We start from the raw sequence: 22548 nt of genomic DNA, 5'->3' as shown, positions 1-22548 counted from the left end.
CCGGGATTTTGTTCCACAGCATAGGGAGTCTTTGGGTGATGAATCTATCCCTCCAGCACGTCCTATTAATAGCCGTGTCGAGGTTTAAGTCTCCCGCCCTTGTGGCTCTGATGGATCTAGATTTTTGAGGTGAAGCATGTTCAACAAATCTGGGTATGACATTGCCTTGTATGTTAGGCAAAGGTCACCTCTGAGCAATGTGGCGACTGAATAGAGCTGGAGTTCTTTCAGTCGGGCAGCATAGGACAGATTTTTGAGACCCTTTATCCTTTTGGTGAGGAACTTTTGTGGCCTCTCCAGCTGCTGCAAGTGTCGGGTCAGATACATTCCGAATGGGGCATTGTACTCAATCATTGGTCTGATGAGTGATGAGTAAAGGGAGACTATGACCTCCCTTGATCTAGATGAGAATCCCTTCATGATAAGGTGGGCAATGTAGAAGGACTTCCTAACTACTTTAGCTACATGGGTGTCGAATGACAGACTACTATCAACCTGGGTCCCCAGGTCCCTGATAACTTCTTCTGTGCTCAGTGGATTGCCACCTATTTGCTAGCTAGGGTAACCTTGTTTTTCCCGAAGGGTATGACTATGCATTTTTTGGCATTTAACTTTAGGCCGTGGGTCTGGCACCAGTTATCCGTTTCTGTGAGACCCTTCTGAAGGATATCTGTGTCAGATGTGTTTTCTACTATGGCCCAGTTTGCAGTCATCTGCAAACTTTGTCAGCCATAACCCTCCTGTGTTTGCTTGTACTTCGGAAAAGTAGATGCCAAACAAGAGTGGGCCCAGGACTGAGCCCTGTGGGACACCACTTGTGACAGGCTTTGAGTCTGACATGGCGCCAGCAACTCTGACCCTGTGGGTTCTGTCACTCAGCCAGTTTGCAACCCATCTTGTGATGTATGGGTTAACATTTAAGCTGATGAGTTTTTCAATGATACCCGAGTGGGGTATTGTATCGAAGGCCTTAGCCAGATCGAGGTAGGCTGTATGGACTGCCTTTCCCTCATCAATGGCTTTGGTGACTGTTTCTTAAATGTCAACCAAGTTTAAAAGGCATGATCTGCCTTTGACAAAGCCAAACTGGGTTGGATCCAAAGTCTGCAAATTCCCTATGTCTTTATTTATGAGGTCCATTATGATCCTCTCCATGGCTTTGCAGATAAGGCTTGTCAAGCTAATGGGCTGGTAATTTCCAGGGTCTGTGGAGGCACCGCCTTTGTGAAGTGGGACCACAGTTGCAGTGCGCCACTCACTGGGTGCGTATACAGAGGTAAGACTTTGATTAAACAGCTGTCCTAGCTGTGGGTTTAATTCCTCATTGAGTTCGTGGAGCACACAGCCGGGGACACCATCGGGTCCCATGGATGCTGTGTTTTTGCTTTGGAGAGAGCAGTTCTCACTTGGGCGCTGGAGATGTTTGGGGGCTGCACTCATTTGGTATAGATATCTCTCCTTTTGGGGGAGGGGAGAAGTTTGCACTGAACCTGTCAGCCAGTATGTTGGCAATGTCTGTAGGATCAGTAATCTTCACATCATTTTGAACTAGTTCTGAGCATATCTGGGAGTTTCCTCCTAGGTTTCTAACATAGCTAAAGAAGGCCTTATGATTGTCTTTTGAGTCTTTAGCTATTTTTCTCTCGAAATTTGCTTTGGATGATTTTATGAGAGCTCTTAGTTTTTTACTTATAGTGATCAAGGGTGTCTTACCTTTTAAGGATTTTGCTCTATCTTGTAGTAGCTTCCTCCTTTTGTTGTAGAGTTTGTTTATGGCTGGGGTCCACCAGACTGGACGCTTATCTTTGGTACAAAGAGTCTTTGTTTTGCTTGGGATTGCCTTATCCATGCAGTCCTGCAGGTGCTGGTAGAAGGCGTTTGTAAGTGATTCAGCGGCTTGAGTATTGTTTTCCGCCGGCTCGGGGGCCTGAAAGGAGACCACACTAGTCTTTAGAAGTGTGAAGTCGGCTTTTGAGAAGTTCTTTACTGTGGTCTTTTTATTTCAGGTGGGGTGGGATGAGGACCTCCAGCGAGATTAGTTTGTGATCTGATCTCACCAGTGAGGGGTATACTTCGGTGTTGAACATTGTGCTCCCATGTTCGTGATGATGAGATCAAGTATGTTATCTCCTCTTGTGGGGATGGTGACTAGTTGTTCCATGGCATTTGAGTTTATGAATTCCAGGAACTTTTGGGCTAGGGTGTTTGGGCTTGAGTAGTGTTCCCAGTCTATATTAGGGTAATTGAAGTCACCTAGTATGATGGTGTTTGGTGATACATTTATCCCTCTAGTGTTTTCAGGAAGGCCATGTGAGTTTCCTGAGTTTGTGAGGGTGGCCTGTAACATGCTACAATTTGCAGAGCAGTCTTGCCTATGGTTAATTGCACCTGGATGGTCTCCGATGCATCATGCGTTGCCACCAGTCTTGAGGTGTGGGTGTCCTTGATGAATATGGATACCCCTCCTTTCTTGGTATTGTCCGGATTTTGGGGCCGGAACGCATGATATGAGGTAAAACCTGATAGCGCTGGGGTGCTCTCAGGAGCCTTGAACCAGGTTTCTGTCACAGCACAGACATCGATGTTCTCCATACTGAGAAGGGCCTCGAGTGCGTGCATTTTGAGATTTAGACTTCTGGCATTGAGCAGCATTACCCTTAGTCTTTTCCTTTTTGTGTTCTAGGGTGGTAGGTTTAGAATTTGAGCCTTGCCTAAAAAGGCACTATGGGGTGGCAAGAGCCTTTGCCAATATCCGGAATCCCAGGGTGACAGGTGCAAGCCGTCCCTTGCGAAGCAGCATGGCTTGTCCAGCATGTCATCCCAGGCAGACAGATACTGGATCCCCTTTGAATGACACCAGTGTTTAAGCCAATTGTTAAAGCTGATCATCTTATCTCTGTATTGTGGCATCATTCTTGGTGAAGGTAGGATACTGCTCAAGGTCAGGGTCATACCTGCCTGGGCTACATAATCAGAGAGCTCCTCAATGTCTCTTTTCATGTAGTCCAAGGAGGTGCGTCTCAGGTCGTTTACACCAGCGTGGACAATGACTGAGTCATATTTGTACCTGCTGTTGAGAGACCTGAGTGCTTGCGTTATGTGGCGGATTCTAGCGCCCGACAGGCAGCTTACTGTGACCTTCTCCTTACTCAGTCTGGTGAGCGGGACATCAGTGTGTCTGACTATGGAGTCACCAATGACTAGTGTGTCTGGCATTGTGTTTGGCCTTAAGGGCTGTGACTGTTGGACACTCTGACTGTGAGGTCTATGTGTTGCGGGTGTTGTGTTCTGAGGTGGTGGTTGTTTGGGTGTCTGCTTTGGTGGCCTCTGCTGTTTTGGTAGATTTTTGATCAGAGCCTCCGAGTATGTCTTTGTGTGTTTATGTGTATGATTTGAGGTTGTAATGGTACTAGGTGAGACTGGGTCTATAGTGTGTGTGGTAACCTTCTCCTCCTGACTGGTCTTGCCAGTCCTATGTTGAGAGAGCTCAGCCTCCAGTTTGGCCGTATAGTTGCATCTCTCGCATGTATTTGTGTTTTGTGGGAGGAGGAAAGGGTTGTCTGTGTACATGAGGCAATTGAAACATTGCCTCAATATTCCCAGGTTCACCAGCTGAGCAGGAGAGGACACTATTTTATATAGTTTCCAAGATATGAAAAATTTAGAAAAAATATCATTTGGGATTTGTGTACAAATGTAATAAATAAAATAAATTATAACATATTACAGTATTTATGGAAAAGATTTTGAATGTGCTGACTGTTATTGCTGTAAATGATGCTTCTTACTAATAACATTGCTATTTGTACAGTTTTTATAGCTTTTATTGTTCACAAAACATTTACATTTGTTTACCTTATGTTTTTTGAAGTTTATTTTCCAGAAAGTGCCCTGGAATGCAAGACTTGTATAGGCTAGTAGAGGTGTGCCATTCCACACCACATGGGCTTTGTTACTCATTGTCCCAATGCAATAGACTTTGCCTTGCATCCCCAAGCTTAATTTAATCAACTGTGAGATCACTGTGCACCTCGAAGGAAAGGCAGTGCTGTGACTACAGTGACTACAGCTGACCATCATGCAACTCAAGCAAATGTGTATTAATTAATATTTGGGTATTAAAATGGTAGAGAACAACATGCTACATATGCTAAACATATAGTTTCCAGTGACTATGCATGTTAAGAGAGGATATAACAAAGACATATGAATTGCATATATGTACGAGTAAAATAAAATGCAATGGATGCTCTGTTGGATATGGTATGGTAAAATACTGGCAGATGGTGTGATGTAAGACTGTAGAAATAGAATTTTTGTACGTATTTATTTCTTGGTAAGAATAGTATAATTTATTTACGTCTTTTTGAAATCCTCTTAAGATTTTCCGGTTTTCATTTTACATGTTGAAGATTGTGGCTGTGGAAAACAAACTGATTTATAGCTTAGTTGTGGCATCTGTCTGTATGAGTGACAAGGGAAATATTAATTATTCTACGACTGTTTGAGTCAACAACTGCAGCATTATATGACCTGATGTGACTGCTGTCATTTAAAAATGTGTGGGGATTTTGCTCTGTATCTGAAATCAACGCACTTTTCCCTCTGGTGTATTCTAACTCAAAACAGAAAGAAGACATTGACAGATGTTGTTCTGAATGAAGTCAGAGATGGTGGATTTTGTTTACAATTGAGAATGGTAAAATAAAAAAACACACTGACAGAAGGATTTTGTCAATCATAAACGTCAGCAAGGTCCACAGAAACACATTTTTATTTTATCACAGCAGTTTTGTATCACCTCCTAAGAAGAAAGATGCAAAGTTTTGAATTCTGAACAAGAAATCCCATGTAAACTGCAGGTCAATAAAAGATATATTGCAGTTTTTAAATAATTATATGAACTTGGTTTTAAATGGACAAATAACACAACATGTTTAACAATGCCAAAGTAGATGTGTCAAAGCACAGAGCATTTTTTTACCTAATCCCCTTCTGATTTGTTTCTAGGCGTTCAAGAATTTCCTGAAAGCATAAAATGCTGCAAATGTTTAACAGTCATCGAGGCCAGTGTCAACCCTGTTTCCAAGTGAGTAATCTTTATCCTCAAACAGAGTGCAATAGTTTTGTCTTTGTCTTGATCTAGTTGTCAAAGCACAGCCGTCTACTGCCAGGGCATGCAATGCTATAGTAAGGCAGGGAAGCATGAAGCAAGCATTGAAATAGCTTTTTAACCTGCATTTTATAGCTTTTGTCAAAGATGATTCTGCAGTGAGATATTTCTTCTGCAGAGCTTAATGCCAGGATGATCACCAATATGCATGCAGCTGTAGACTGTTAAAGGGAATAAATCTGCTTTACTAAACATCTGAAACTTTGTGTAAGCTACAGTGGCAGCTGATGTATGAGAAGCTATTTACTGCTTTAAGAATATGTTCAACTATATTATGTGTAGTGCACTTAGTCAGTGCAAGCCTGGTATATAAAACTATATTCTGTGTACACGTGTGTCTTTTGTCGGCAATGCATAATTCAGACTTTAGAAGGTTAGTAATAGGGCTGTACTGTTCTGCTAAAAATTTAGTAACTCTTTCCCATGAACCAGCTTATCCTGTATGTAATTTTCATTTAGAGAAAGACTATTGTGCAGTGAAGTGCTGAATGCATCCAGCAACCCATATAAAATAGTGATCTGTTGTAGTACATAGGCATCATAGACAGTAGTGCATATGAAATATAATAAAGTATATGAGGACAACAGTATTGCATTCCTTATAAAACAGTGACAGATGTTGTTTGTGGGTACATATGCTCATTGTCTGGCAATAGTCCTTAAAAAGGCAAGCTGTTTTTACTTAAGATTAAGGCAGAGAAAAAAAGACATTAACTGCTGTTGTTTTGTATGGTACTAAAATGCATTCTGCAAAAAGGTACAGATAAAATGAAGGTGAAGTTTGGAAAAGGTGGCTTTTAGGTATGGTGACATCTTCACCTGTGACACAATAGCATTTCAGTAAGACACAAAAAAGCTAGTAGACCTGTACATAATATATACAAGTACTAGTAGTAGTTTTAGAGATATAGACTTTCAGATGCATCAGTGAGGGCTGTACGTTTAATAATCAAACAAAACAGACAAAGATATGCTGTATAGGTAAAAATTACTTGAACCTTTGAGGAAGATATGATTTGAGCGATTCCTTCTGGGTCAGAAGGTAGAGATGCAGAGATTACTCAGGTTTGAATCTGCATTATGTATACCTAAGGACTGGAAAAAAGTTAGTAAATGAGAATATATGAGAAGAAAACAAGTAGAGATGGAGATGTATAGAAAACATAAAGTGTTAAAGAAGTTAAGAGGGAGGCTGAAGGAAAGCAGTACTGATATATAAATGGTATTACAATGTCAGCAGAAAATGTAAAGTGTCCAGAAGGATGCTGAAAGAAAACAGTAGAGGTACAGAAATAGTGTAAGAGTGCAAAGATGGAGGCTAAGGAATATGCTTTATGCCAAGGACAAGGTATAAATATTACATGGCATGGTATATAACGCTGGTGTTCCAGTACTGTGCAAAACCATGTACTCTAGGTGAGAACATTACTGGACTTAGAAAAAGAGTGTTAAAGAACAGGCAAGGTAAAAAAAGTCATGGCTTACATCCTCACTGTTATTAAGAACTTCCCATAGCCATGCATTCACATACCACTACATGAAAATTAAAGAAAACAAAGATGAAGAAAGGAAAACAGGAAATAAAAACATTTTTTATTGATTGCAGGCTGTTTTGTATAAGCTATTATTAAAAATATATTGTACTATTCTAAACAACAGATTTGTTATATATCTGTGTATGTAACCAACAACAGACAGGGCACAGGAAGTCAGGATAGAGGACTCTCATTTTTTAGATATTTGTTTAACTGGTGAAAATAATGGAAGAATTATAAGTAAAATATATCGTAGATTTGAAGGGGTATGCATTTTCTTGCTAGAGACAGTTGTCATCCACCCCATTTAATAGATTCCTTACCCTATGGGGAATTTCTTTGGGTTCAAAGACTTTGCAATAATTACACTGATTTATTATATGAGTTGAATAAAACAGCTGAATTATTTATGGACAGGAGTTATTGTAAACAAGATGTATATGCTTTGTTACACAAAGCTAAAAAGTACCCCTATAGACAAATAAATAAGTTACAAACATGGTATCCTATGAGTAGAAATAATAATGATACATCTAATTTAAGAAATATTTATGTTGTTACTACTTATGATATTTTATCTGATGAAGTAAGAGGGGTGATTAAACACTATTGGAACTTTTTATTAAAGTTCAAAGAACTTTCGGATATAATGTATAAAGTGCCTATATTTTCATATCATAAGGGCAAAGGTATCAGAGATATGTTGGTACATGCTAATTTCTCTGTTCCTAATAGTAGTATTGATTCTGTGATTAGTGTAGTTGGTACATTTCTATGTGGAAGATGCAATGTATGTAAATATGTGTGCAATACATTTAAATATGTTAATGGTATTTCTTTTAAAGTAAATCACAAGTTTTCATGTAATACAAAAGGAATAATGTATGCTATAATATGCCCTTGTAACATGTTTTATGTTGGTGAGAGCAAGAGGGCTTTTAAGCTTAGAATTCAGGAACATATTAGGGATATTTTAGGATGCTAAGCCTGAAAACTTAATCATAATAGAAGTTTAGATGGTTTGCAATGTACTGTATTAGAGCATGCTTGCAGAAAGGGATGTAATTTGATGTGAAGAAAAGGCTTTTGTATAAAGAGACTGTTTTTATTTTGAAGTATGGGACTTTAAGCCCAGCAGGTATTAATGTGGAATGCAATTGGAAAGTTTTCTTAGCTTAATTGATTACAATTAAGCAATTTATGATAATTGATTGTGCTATATATGCTTGGGCAGTTTTTGTATTTTTTATTCTCCTTTGAAGGCTTCCATCTGAGGCGCTAGGGATTTTTATTACATTTTTCTATTTTGGATCCTGGTTGTGTCATTTTTCTATCTGGCCAGAAGTGGTGGATGAGCTTTGTTGCTGCTGTAGGATAGAGGACTCTACCTTCACAAAAGACAATCTCCAACTGAGCACCTCAGGGCCTATTGTTGGGGCAACTGCAATTTGGCTAACTTTAAGGGCTTCTAATTGACCAACTCTGCAAATGACTGAAAATTGGAAGCACTTATGGAATCCTCCAAAGATACTAATATCCTCCAAGAGGACTTCCTACAGACTAATAATTGGTGCAAGAGCCATAGTCTAAAACGTAACACCATAAAATTCATAATATTATCCTTTGGTAGGTCTTCCACCCCTAGGAATTACCATACTGATGAGACACCCCCTCAGAGTAAACCCAGTGGTTAGAAACTTGCTAATATATGTGTAGAGTGACTTGGCCTCTGACTATCATGTGTCTACTGTTTTAAGAAAATGATTCTGTATTCCACAACTTACAAGCACAGGTCCAAAGATATCATTGTGTCCCTGTACTTGGCCTTCATTAGACTGATCATTGAGTACAGTGCTCCCTTCAGTATACACCTTACCAAGCATATGCAACAACTGAAATGCCCACAGGGCTCCTCACAAAAACAATGCAAAGTGTAAACTATATGGCATACATAGCCTGCATTAAAGCCTTACTCTTATATTCACTCTTCTACAAACTACTGAGAGGTGAGCTATGCCTGGCTTACAAGGCAGCATCTGACCTGCTACAGATGGACTTGCTTCATATCCACAAGTCTAACAGTATTAGAAGTACCCAATTAAAAGTTTTAAACTTAGTTTGCTACATAAATAGAACATGTTGGAGGGACAGGTATGTGTCAAAGAGACTATGGCTACTCGCCAATAGGTTTTTAATCCATGTGAAGCAGAGTTTATCTTTGCTCCTACTCAAATGCAAACTTGACAAGTGGATGGGGAATTGGAAATGTTCACCTAAACCCCTTTTGGAAAGAGGCAACTTGTAAATGCTCTGCCGCTTTAACATAGCCTTTTGCTCATTCTATAATTTCCAAATGGGAAGATATGGCTAGGCTTAAAAAGGATTGCTAAGGCCATTAACCTAGTAATTACCCGTGAATCTATTAAACAATAGGAAAGAATGCACATAACATGGAAACAGTAAGTCCACAAAAGAGGAAGTTACTGTTCCCTGCACCATCAATAAATTTCAGAAATACTTTTCTGATTTATCAATAAGTCATTAAGGCTAGACAGTTGCTGACTTCCCTATAAAACTACACCGAGGCTTGGTAATCAATCCTGTCCCTGTCTCCTTCTTACAAACTGAATGGGGCACAACATCAGGAATTTTATATTTATTCAGTTCACTGATAATTCTGCTCTCTTACATACTTTCACTAGCCATGCAGTTGTGATACAACCCCTCCAAGCTATTTTTTTTATTTGCTTCTCCAATAGGAATTCAAAACAAAAGATGCAAACTTTCTTCAGTCTGCTGTCTTGGGCAAGCAGGACCCTAAATAACAGCAATTATCTGTAAGTACCTCAAATTCTCATAGAAAATAAACTCTTCTTTCAGGCACATGCTGAAAAGATCATTAAGCAGACAAGCCAAAAGTTAAGTGAATTATGAAAACAACAGCTAAGCCCTGAAACAAAGATGGCTCTTGTCCAAACTATAGAAATTCCTAAACTCAGTCATGGCGCATTGATTCTTACTAATACATCCGGTAATGTGCTCGCAGAGTATATCGAAACATAAGATTTCTGGATTTCCAGCAAGCATGTGTTATTCTGCCCATCATTGTCTGATTCTGAAAAAAATAGGAGGGATAAGACTTCTTAAGAAAATACTGCTCTCACAGTTTGCCCAGAGACTATTGTACAAAAGGGCATGTCTCAGTCCAACTCTTTATAAAGTTTGCAGCAACCCAACTGAGCATTTAGATCATTTAGTGCCAGTTTACTAAAAATATACCAAACAAATTCCAACCATTGTAGTAACAGGGCTTTAGGCCATAATCTTCCCCACTAATAAAAAATCCTTACCAGTAATGACATGCATTGCACAGAGCATGGGCAATTCCATCTACATAGTACAAAACATTCTTCTTTCTTATAACCTATGTAACACACACAGACACACACACAGACAAACAGACACACACACATACACACACACAAACACACACTTTGCAAGGCAGTAGAACACTACGTACTTTTCCCCTGTAACTAGTAGTACATGGAGCAGATAAAGCTCTATGCGCTACAAAAAATTAGATCAGGTCTGCGATCATAACTTTAATTTATGTATTCAAGGCATAGATGCCAAGAATCACGTCTTGATTTTCACTAAGTGACTGCTCATCATTTTCTATATTACTCTTAACTGCTATTCATTCTTTGTTAGACTCTCCACTGTTATGTCATTGGAAAGTCTATCTGGTCTTTTCTGCAAAAGGACATTGCAGTCTGGGCCAACAAAGGACAGACAGAGATAGACTGATTGATTGAATTTCTTTCTGTTAACTTTCCTATTTTTTTTTTTTTTTTTAATTGTCAACAGTTGAAGCAAAACTGCCCGCCAGGATTAAACCTTTGATATGTAGATCTATGTGCCATAAAGGAAAGAGCACTGATGTTAAGTGTGGTTTGAATAGCATTGCCAGAACTGAAAGATTTTGAGACATTAAGACAGGAATGAAGAGCATATCTTGTTTGAAAGATCTTGAGGCAGTAAGATAGGATTGAAGTGCATATCCTGTTCACTTCTCTGTCAGGGGAGAGGGTGTGCCTTTTCACACTTTCAATAGTTGAACTCCTGATGGAGGCAGTTTCCAAGGGTATTGAACTTTGATTATGTCACAATTAAAGGCACAGAAAGCAATTACATAGCTCATGTATGTCAACGCTTTGATCATGTTCCGGGTATCCACAAGGGAAAGATGGGACATAAATCACACAATTCCAGCACACAAATGATAGTCCTCAGTCCATTCAAGCCTCACCACTAAGTCAAAAATGAGTCATAAGACTCTTGCCAAGGGAGAGCAAATGGATCAATGAGGTGGCTGAGAGATGGTTAGGAAGGAGTGGAAATGGTCAGCAGAAGATGGAGTAAAAAGAAAGAAAAATTACAATAACCAGGCTCCACAAAGGGTCCCATTCACGTTTTAGAACATTTACAAGTTCGAACGTCATATGGTCGAAACCATAAGTTCAAACTTGTAAAACTTTGAATGTTGCAATGGAGATCTCCGTAAGGGAAGCATTCCCTTTCCTGCAATGTAGTGTGATCTCAGTGTTGGTATATTTAAGTAGCAGGGGTGTAGGGGGGTGCAGGGGGCCTTACAACCTTCAGGTAATTTTTTGTGTTTTTTTTTTATATATTACCTTTTCAGACTTTTAAAGTTCAAATATATGGTGTCAACCATATGGTGTTCAAACTTTTAAAAGTTTGACAACGTGATATAGACCCTCCACAAATAATTGCAGTAATGTACATAAAGTGCCAGCTATGCAGCATGGAGGTTTGGGGCTCTGAATGTGGCCCAGACAGCCTAAGTTGACGCCTTGGTTCCAAAGAAGGAGGCTGGGGAATGACAGTAGGTAGTAGTGAATACTGGTTAATCCTTTCAAGGTGAAGGATGTTGGTGGAATCCTGCTGGGAAGAATTCCTCACAGAGAATGTGTCAGCATTGCAGCAGCTTCAGCTGGGATGTCTGAGGAAAGAATGACACTAGTATGGTAAACAGAAAGCTAAGTCTAGACAACAGGCCCAAATTATGTTGTGAGATCAGTGATCAGTGCTGCAGACATAATATATCAAAGATGTTATTACTGATAAGTCTGGATTTAGCTGAAAGCATGAACTACTGAATAATCTCTCAGGTGTTATCTTTATTACCGACCAGGAATTACTTGTTTGTGAGAGTCTACCATCATGTATCTCTGTCATCTCAATATTCCACGTGCCCTCCTTCCTTCATCTACACATAACTTAATCCAGCTTTCCTACCGAATTCTCTTTCTGTGTTCCTTTGCTGTATTTCTATATGTTTATCCTACTACAGTTTTATTCATCTACTTCTAAATGCTTTGTAAGTGCTGTTATTTGTATGGTGCCATATTGTTTATTCAAGTTTTTGCTGTATTCTAATTTTGATGTAAAGGATCGGGTCATGGCTGAAAAAAGCTCCTAACAAAAAAAGAAATAAAATAACTTGAAAAGCCCATAAATAAGTCTGTTTATATATGTTTCTGTCTGTGAGAAAATCTAGTCCCTTATAGTCGTACTAGTTTTGTTTAATAACATTTACTTTAACAAACACTGTTAGCATCGCCATTTCTTTTTTAACACCTTTACTGAATTATCACTTAAGACAAAGGCAAACATACATTTATAAACCATGTTAACATGTTCATAGTTACACACATTATGCATCGTATGTATGCTTTTATACAATTATTGTCAGTCCAACATTACATAAATTGCTCTATTCCTGCCCTCCCTTAAACCTCCTCCAAAACATTATTCTGCATGAATTGTTCCCGCAATTTCTATTTTTTCTCTATGTAGTTTGCTCCTACCATTTTCTATCCTACTTCCAGTTATTTTTTCTCTATTAAAATATTCTAAAAAATAAATATATATATACATATTTACAGATGCAAGAATAAGCTACAACATTTGGTTCAAGAAGCAATTTACAATGTCAAAACATAGAGAGAAAACGGAATTATGCTTAGCAGAGCTTTATGGGTAAGATGTAGCCATAATGATTAAGCTTACTTATGCTACAGGGATAGCAACATATAATTACATAGAAATATCCACTTTCTAGTCATTGCTTTTTTGGCAGCCACTAAAATTAAACTTAACAAGGCCTTACTATGTTTAGACAATTCAGATCCTGTATCAAAGTTCAAATTTTCAATTCTAGATTCAAATAAAAACTCTAGCAGAGCAGGTCTTAAAGATTTCCCCATCCTTTTCTCTTTGCCTATACTCTGATATCAATCCCTGATAGGGAAGGCAGTCTCTAGCCTGCAGTCCAAATGTCTTCTTGACCTCTTCCCATTCTATTATTTATTTTGTTTGCTTTATTTAGTTTAGTTTAGTTTAGTTTAGTTTGTTTTACCTTTCCCTCGCTACTTATTTGCTGCCAATACCTTGGTTCCTTTGCCGGTACAGTGAATTCCATTCCCCTCTAGCCTGTTCTCTGTACCCCTAATTGCAGTCTTCCCTATCTGTAGAATCTCTTTTCTCCATTAATGTGTTGGCTTAATTATTAGAATACTTTCTGCTGCTTTTTGAATATAATATTATGCATAGCTGTTGCTATTTCCCTTAGGAAACTGCATCCAAAATTGCATTCTGTCCTTATTTATTGAATCCCCCTGCCAAGTCATCATCACCCCTTTCCATTTTGAATTATAGCCTTTGCTTGTGTTATGTATATGAGCCTTAATGCTGTAGCTCTAAAATATCCCTTCAAATCAGATAATCTTAAACCGCCCTGGAAGGATCAACATCCCACTTTACCCTTGCTCTCTCCCCCTCTCAGGTAAAATGATTCAACTCTTTATTAATTACTGTCCACAACTTCTCCTCTGGTTGATAAACGTATGGCTGACCTCTATTTAAAACTAAAGGGACTAAAAACACTTTCACAGCTTCAATCTTACTATCCATACCCACAAAAAGGAGCTTCCAGTTTCTCAACTTTTGCGTTACCTTTTATTCAGGCTCTTCCCACATATCCGTACCTGACATAACAGAATCCTTTTTAATCCATACTCCTAAATACTTTATTTTATCATGCCCCCATAAATACGGGTACAATTAATGTGTGGGTATATAAGGTTCTAGCTATAACCTTTGTTTTGTCTGCATTCATTTTATATCCCCCAAAAAACTTGAAACTATGTCAAAGTACTCCACAACACCAAGATGTCCTTTTCTCTTTTTATCAGTTACAAAATTATATTGTCTATAAATAAAGCCAACTTTTCTTGTTTACCATACCAGTTATATACCTGAATTTCTGAGTCCCTTATTTTCTTTTTTCTTAAGCAAATAACAAAGGGGAAAGAGGACACCCCTGCCTAATTCGTATGTTCAGACACAACTTAACTGAGAGAAACCCTCTCACTTTAATTTTTGCTTCCAATCCCTCATATACCCTAATAATTATACTTATTATTGTATCAGGGAATGCAAATGCTTCCATTGCCCAACTCATAAAATCCAAGCTTACAATGTTGAATGTTTTCTCTGCATCAAAACTCATCAACAACAGTGGTATTTTCTTACATTCTGCTTCTCTCTGGATCATCATTGTTCTGTTAATGATGCCAAATGTTTGCTTCCCTTCTACAAAGCCATATTGATACATATCTGTCAATTTTGGCAACACCTCTGTGATTTTTATTATAGACATAATCACTTTATAATCATGGTTTGAAACTGAAATGGGCCTGCATGAAGCTGAGTCTGATGGCTCTTCACCGTCTTTAGGTATGACAGTTACCACAGCTTTCTTACTGAATGTTGGTGTTCTCCTCCTTTTAAAATACTGTTAAACAAAACCTTCCAAATCTTTATCACTTTCTTCCCTCATAGCCTCCAAACTTCCATAGGAATACCATCTGTTCATGAAGACATTACTGGAAATTGCATGCACATCACTACTTTTTTTTTTTTTCATCTCTTCCTATCTTACCTGTTAATTGTTGAGACTCATCTCCCTCTAACCTTGGCTACTTAACTCTTCTATAAATATTTCAATTTCTATGTTTTTCTTGATTTCAATATTCCTCTGCTTTATTCAAATTTTCATAAAATTTCTGAAATAGCTCTAATACCTCTACAGGATCTCAGGTTATTTTTCTTGTTATAGGTTCCCTAAGACTGGAAGAACCCTTTCTTTCATTTGCCAAGGTCCTTGTGCTAAGAATTTTGTGCTATGGAGTTATTATAAAAAAGAAGAAAAAAACAGTTGCTTAATATAAATGTTTCTAAGCCATGTTATCCAGGTATACCTTATTTTCTCTTTCTCACTCTGCATTTGTGACTGTTCCATGAAATCCCTCTTATTCGGAAATAGTTTAACCTTTGTCAGCCCCTTTAAATAATTCTTGTTATTTCTCAATGATATCTCTTTTTTTATTTTTGCCCTATTTTAAACTCCACTTTCATTTTATCCAACTCAGTAGCTATAACTTACACAAACAATTCTATATTCCCTAATAGTTCTCAAATAATTTCCACTACCAATTCTTTAAATTACTCTCTGTTTAACAGGTAGGTGAGGAAGTGCCAGTGTCTCATTTTTATTTCATTAACCTTCATTTTTATCTTAGTTGTGATTGTTAGTAGTTATTGGATGTATGTTGAAACTTTCAATTAAATGCTTATATTCCTGTGAAGTATAACACATATATAGTTTAGTGCAATTATTTTATCCTGTGGAATAATATGTACATTTTCACAGAGTTTCTACTACTGAATTCAAGTCTTCCATACAAAATATTTTTATAAATTTCTTCAGAAATCTACCCACTTTTGTTGTATTTTTCCTTCTCACTGTTGCAACTCCGGTTCCAGTCCTCACCTATAAGTAATATCTCCTGCTGAAATCTGATTATTTCTCCCAAAACTTTCTTACTCAGTATTAGGTGGAATATAAATACATGCCAATATAATCCTCATCCCTTGCCACTAGCCTCTTGCTACCACAAATCTACCGTAACTATATTTTCCCCTCTTCTATCACTATTAGAACTCCTCTAGCAATTAGTATAAGTTCTCCCCTTTTCCTTTGTCCCTGATATTCTGCTGAATATCCCTCCTGAAATCCTTTCTTTATCAAATTTGCATGTTCAGTCCTTCCCAAATGTGCGTCCTGCAGCATTACTATTTGCACTCTGGTTTTTTTTTAATATAATTCAATGCTCTTAGCTTTTTGTCTATACTTGTAAGACCATTCACATTGCAAAATATTTTTACTGTAGCTATTATAATAAGAAGTTATTATTCCTACCTACTATATATGACAGCTTTTTTAAATGTCAATTTCCAGCTTTTTTGTTTCATGTGCCCACTAATGTTTGGCAGTTTGATCACTTATATAGTTCATTTTTGTCATCTCCATTTGAACTTAAATCACATTTTACAAGACTTTTTGTTTTAATGAAAACCCAAGAATAAAAATACAAAAAAAAACCTGCCCCAGAACACCCCATAAGATATTGACTTAAGCAAAAAAAATATGCACATTTTCAAATTATGAAGTTAACCCTCCTGCTAGGAACAATTGTCCCAAACTGACAGCTGCACACGCAGGCATAACTTAACCTCTAACATTAAGGGTATCCATGCTAAGATGCATTTTACAGCCTGTGCCCCCATTTACAGCCATTTCTCTCTGTTCTTGTCTTACCTTCATCTCCTTCCCAGATGTGAAAAACAGCTTACATGCTTTCAGAAAACATTAAACTTTAGCCTCAAAAAGTGTTTTGGCTTTTACTTGTTCCCCCTATAGTTAGTTTGTCTCCATGCAAACACAAGAACCAAATGCATAGCTCTGCAAAACTTTTGGCTTACACCGAACATTGATTCGCTGAAGGATAATATTTCATTACATTCGTTATCCTCTTATTTACTTGCTTACACACAAAATGCATGTTATTAGATTAAGTCCAAGGCCTTAATCCAGACATTCACTAATGCAAAAGTAAGAGAGAAGATATCAACTCGACATATATTATAATCTGGGCACTTTTACACCCCATCCACAACCTCAGCACCTCAGGATTACAACATATTAATTTAAACATGCCTTTGCCAAGCCATTCTTCCCTTTTTACTTTGTAATGCCTACTTTTCTTAAAGCTATAAAAGAGAAAAATAGACACCTATTTACTCTAATATCTTTATCACATACAAAGCTGAAAATGCTATACTATATAACATGCAATTTGTATCATGAAATGCTCTATACAAATATTAAGTACAAAAAATAAATAGTTTCCCTAACTGCAGGGATACATTTACATCTTATTCATGTGGTGTACAGTGAATAATCATTTCCCACAAGTACTCTACTTTTTCCACTTTTTAATACTTTGCCCTTTTGCCACAGTTTTGTCAGGATCAATTCTTTCTGCTGGTATGATTGCATTTTTACTAACAGACATTTTGGTAGCTTTCTCAGGGCCTGGTTTAGAGCATGCACTCAATGTGCCCTTTCATTTAACAAATCCTGCTGTGGAATAGCAGTCCAGTTGCTTATTTCTGCTTTCATATTACAGTCTGTTATTACAATCTGTTCCTTCCAGTTTCTCTGGTACAGCATACAATCTTAGGTTTTCTCTGCATGCCCTGTCCTGTAACTACCATATTTTTGAAACAGCTCTTATTGAGCAGTTTCATACTCAGCCAGCCTTTTCTTCATTTTGACCTCTGATTTTTACAATTTTATCAGTTCATCTGAATAGGTGTTTAGAGTTTCTTCCATTTTTTTCCAGCCTTTTATTTGAGTTGATATACCTTCAGTGTTTCATTTATTTTAATCAGCTCTGAGCACATTCAATTTATCTATTCCTCTATGTTACTGGAAGCCATGCCTTGCACCAAAGCTGGGCCTTTAGCTTCTTTTTGCTGAACAACTGCAGGATTCTTCCCAGTCAGTGTTTTCTATTCACCTTTTCTAGTTGATTTTCTTTCAAGCTCTCTAAGTTTCTTCTTTACTGGCATCCAGGCAGTATACTTACTAGCCAATAACTGAATTTATTAAAACTTGAGGCGTTTCTGACCCTTATCTCAAAGTTTCGTTTTTCACACTAGGAGAAGTGCAGTCCAGAAAGTGTTTGAGCCTTGTCCATATTTGCTACCTACTTGCTACCTCTGAAGAAGTAATTTTAAGACAAACAGAATGAAAATACATTTTGTATGTGAACCTGGCACTACCCTTTTTGCTAGAAATATTGTTCCACCTGTGCATACTAACAGGCAGCATAATTCTTTGACCACAGACATATTCATCACTGATTTCTTTGGTAAACAGGTTTGAAAAACACATTTTTTTTTAGAAAAAAGCAGTTATTCCTGATGAAGAACAGCACAGCCGAAAAATATGCCCATTGCTCTAGTTGCAAGAATCTTGGAGTTTATTTAGATTTAGATTTAGATTTAGAATCATGGTTTATTTAGATCAATGGAGGCATGACTTCAGTGTCTCAGCCTTCCAGAAAAATAATATAACAGTAGTTTTGATGGGTCAGCCAGAACAAAGTCAGCTTCACTGAATTTGCTGTCAGCTGACTTGGAATTATAACAAGTAGGACCACAGAAAATGTGCACAGTGTTATTAATGGCATCACAGTTGTCTGCTAGATGTGAATTATTGTTGTATAAAAAGCAAAGCAACAAACATATCTGTCTGATTAGAAGAAATGTATGAAAATAAGTCAGCCCTCATGAGAACAAATTCACTAATGTAGTCTCATCTGAAAACCAAGTCACTGCAACTGAATGCATTGCATTTTTTATATCACAAATTGCCTCACACTGTATGCACAGGGTTGCACTCCCTGTAGATCTATCATTCTCATAATTATTTGGAGCATCAGTTCAATACAGACATGAAGAGAAATCCCATTTGCAGACAGTCACTCATTTAGATTAACCATAGTTTCAATAACCTAGACAAAGCTTCTTATTTGCATGGCTAGCTATGAAAGCATTAATGTGCACATGACATGTATATTGGGAGTACATGAACTATAAATGTTCAGAAGGAAGTCAGTATATGGAAAAAGACCAGGATAATCCATTTCAAGCATGAAATAAAATAAAGAAACCAGATCCACAACTGCTAATAATGTCTTGTATCTTATATGTCACCATTTTCAGTTATTTCTATACATATGTATTTTCATAGGGTAAATCCAATTCCATAACCTTCTTAAGCTGCAATACTTCGGCAAACTTCTGAATATGTAAAAAAAAATCTAAATTTGTACTATGCAGCTTTTCTCCCAGCATCTTCTTGCAAAAGAAAATTTAGTTTGGTAGGAATAACCTAATCCATAAAAATAAAGTAAATGAAGGTATAATTACTAATTTATCACCCACTGAATAGCCAACTGACTCATTGATGGGACTCTGGCAGTCAAAATAGGTGAGTCCACCTCCACCAAGAGGCCAATCACTAGTGGAGTCGCCCAAGGATTGATACTGGACTCATTCCTTTTTGGCATTTATTTCCCTGAAATGGAAGCAAATGCTGAAGGTTTATGGCAGACATTTGCAAGCTGAGGTTATCATCAACTCCTCTGCAGACATTAACATTCATGAAGAAAGTACATTCACCTTGAAAAAGCCTGGAATAGTCCAGGCGAAAGCGCTTGGTTAATCTGTGTCTTTATGCTGTTTTGTCGAATAAAAGTACGTTTTGAAGATCCTGGATTCAGCGTTTATTCAACTACAACTTCTGGTTTACACTGCAGGATTTCTACTTGTGCTACTCATTGGTATTACTTTTGGGAATCAAAATCAGTTATTGTTTCATTTTTCATCTTGAACTTGCCAAAGCTCCTGGTTCGTGCTGGTGTGTTATCTCCTTTTGTGACTTCTCTGATATTCAGTTCGTTTTGTTGATTCATGAAGAAAGCCCATCTCTTGACTAACAAATTGTGCCAAAACCATGGTCTTAAACTCAGTGCTAAGAAATGCATAATTATACCCTATGGGAAGTCAACCATCCCAGCTAATTACCATCTTGATAATACGCCCCAAATGTTGGACCAGTCAGGGATCAGGGTACTCACATAGACACCAGCCTTACCTTCAACCTGGTGAGGAAATCCTTTTATGTTGTGCAACTTATAAGTAAGGGCATGGCATCTATGTCAAAAGAGGTCATTATCCCAATGTACTCTGCCCTCATAAGATCAGTCATAGAGTACAATGTTCCTTTCAGTATGTATCTGACCAGGAGAAGTTCCTTACAAAAACAATACAAGGTGTAACAAAATTGCCTTATCCATAGTTCCTTAAAGCTCTTTCCCTCTACTCAGTCTCTTATATACTGATAAGGGGTGATCGATGCCTGGCTTACAAGGTATCAGTAAGCCCTACACATATAAATCTCCTACATATTTGTAAGTTAAAGAGTACAAGAAATAGAAGGTCCTTAATTTTGTCTGTGACTTAAACAAAACATGCTGGAGAGACAGATATGCACCCCTGAGACTGCCCCCTATGGAACAGGTTTCCCATTAATGAGAAGCTGAATTCATCTGTTACCCAATTTAAGTGCAGCTTAGACCAGTGGATGGGGACACTGGGACAGGCAGCCGTGTCCCTTATGGACAGAGGTAGCTTAAAAATACCTGGGCATCAATGTCCCATTTGCAAACAGGGTATCATTATTCTTTTGGGAAAACTTGGTTAGGCTTAGAAAGGCCCCCAAGGTCATTAGCCTAGTAACAATCTATGAATCTGTGTGCATCAAAGGTCAGCCTGTACAGGCATGTACATGTGACTTACTGAAAGGCAGATAACATTAGACAGAAGGACTCATCTGTAGGCAAACTACTATCATGTAAATGTCAGATATATTCCACTATAGCATCTTACTGTAACTGCACTCATAACATCTATTAATACCAGCAGTGTTATACTAAACTTTTATAGTCTACACAAAAGTCAGCCTGCGTAGTATGTTACATGAGAGGTAGAAAGTACAAACAGTGTCAGCCCCAAACAGTGTCAGTCCCTGGACAATAGGGACCAGTAATTGAACGAAGGAAACTGCAAAGAAAAACTGAGGCAATTAGATGATCTTTCATTTGAATTCAATGAATAAAACATTTGAATCATTATTAACACAATTATCTTTTGTTGAGGCAAAGCCCTCTACCCACATCACCATACAGAACATTATTCATCTACACTTTTCTACTTGTAATTGTCATCACAAAAGTCACTGTACTTTAGAGAAAGCGCAGTTTTCCCACAGCAGTGGCCCCTTTTACAGACTGTAAATATATGTCATCTGTATGGATCCTGCATTTTGCCTCAATTATTGCTAAACTTGCATCATATTCCCAGTGTTGCCCAGTGCTGGTTTAGTTCAGCTGGACAGAGAATAAATGGATTCACGGTACAATACTTTGCATCTGCCACATCCTGCTAAACGCTTGTGTTTTTCTGTGCCAGCATGTGTTCTTCCATAAAGAAGTATTAGCACAACTCTTTGTAGTAGACCATGCTTTGGTTTGCTGTGCGGTACTTTACAACCTCCACAAACAATGCTCAGATATGCAGTAACAGCAGACATTTTTGGAAAGAGAAGTGTTAACATTCCTTTTCACTAGATGTCTGGGCTTACAGTATGTTATTCAACATCATATGTAGCCCAGAACAATGATGTACAGTAACAATGCACAGCTTCATGCAAGAATAGGTTATTATTTCAATTACTGTAAAACAGAATGGCATAGGCATTAGTGATGTACAGAGACAGCTCAAAGATTTATTCAACAAAAACTGTTAGAGCAGTTCGGTTTGATACCAAGATTCCAAAGTATTACCCTTAACTTAATACATTTGCCAGACGAGTGTGCACTGACAGTTTACAGCCACCTGCAAAGAGAAGGACTTATTTTATTATTATTTTTCCATTCATTTGATAACCTTTCCCATGGATAATCCTGTAGTTCTGGCTAGGCCAAATAGAAAGTGAAAGACTCAAACCCATAACAACAGGATAAATGCAGTTCTAAGATCATGCAACCATAACCCTCCAACATAAACTAATGTACTAGCAGTTCTCCAGAATACCAACAAATGCATTGTAAATTGATAAATCCCAAGAATTATCACCATGCACACAGCTTTTTCATGCAGTCAGCATCATGGCAGCCAAACCTATATGAAAGGTCATTTGTGAGTGTGCAAAAGTAGCACGTTTGCAGATCTAATAATACTGTGCAATTTGTTGCAGTACGGTACAGGTACCTAAGGCACTGCTAACAGACTTTATTCTATAGTCCTGTAACTGAGCTTTTCAGTGGGTATATTATAAAACAGGCAGTACAGTTGTGAGCACTGAGATCTTGAACATTCAAAATAAAGTGAATTATTAACTTAGTATTATTTTGCAGCACATTCTATTATATGGCTTGCATGTAAATACTGTAATTCAACACTTCCCATCACCAAATTTGCATATGAAGACATGAAAATAACCACACAGCTGTTTATTTCAGCTGCAAAAATGACTGTATTAAAAAGAAAATGTGGGACATACAAAACCAAACCACTTAAAGTACTCTTTTCTGCTGTACTGCTGTATAATTGTGTTATTTATTTTGTAGGTTATTTAATTTGAATGTTTCTAAATAACAGCATTACAACATCTTCCTCAGCAATGCTTCTTATTCCACACAAAATAGTAAAGTTAATTCACCCAGCTGCCTAGCATATTTTGAGTCTATTTCACAGACTGAAAAAACAACCTATTAAATG

General features: G+C 37.6%; 1 protein-coding gene across 3 annotated transcripts in view; it reads left to right on the top strand.

The window, feature by feature from the left end:
* LOC122813499 (leucine-rich repeat-containing protein 7-like) overlaps nt 1-22548 on the top strand; it is a 2638896-nt gene that overhangs the window by 2062566 nt on the left and 553782 nt on the right. For all 3 annotated transcript variants that reach the window (XM_044085845.1, XM_044085843.1, XM_044085844.1), the window contains one exon: nt 5011-5089. In XM_044085845.1, the coding sequence (XP_043941780.1) occupies nt 5011-5089 (79 nt within the window). The remainder of the gene's footprint in view (nt 1-5010; nt 5090-22548) is intronic.

Source organism: Protopterus annectens, chromosome 10.part0, assembly GCF_019279795.1.
Source record: "Protopterus annectens isolate FY-2018-M chromosome 10.part0, PAN1.0, whole genome shotgun sequence".
NCBI classification, from domain to species: Eukaryota; Metazoa; Chordata; order Ceratodontiformes; family Protopteridae; genus Protopterus; species Protopterus annectens.
This window is presented reverse-complemented; position numbering and strand designations above follow the sequence as displayed.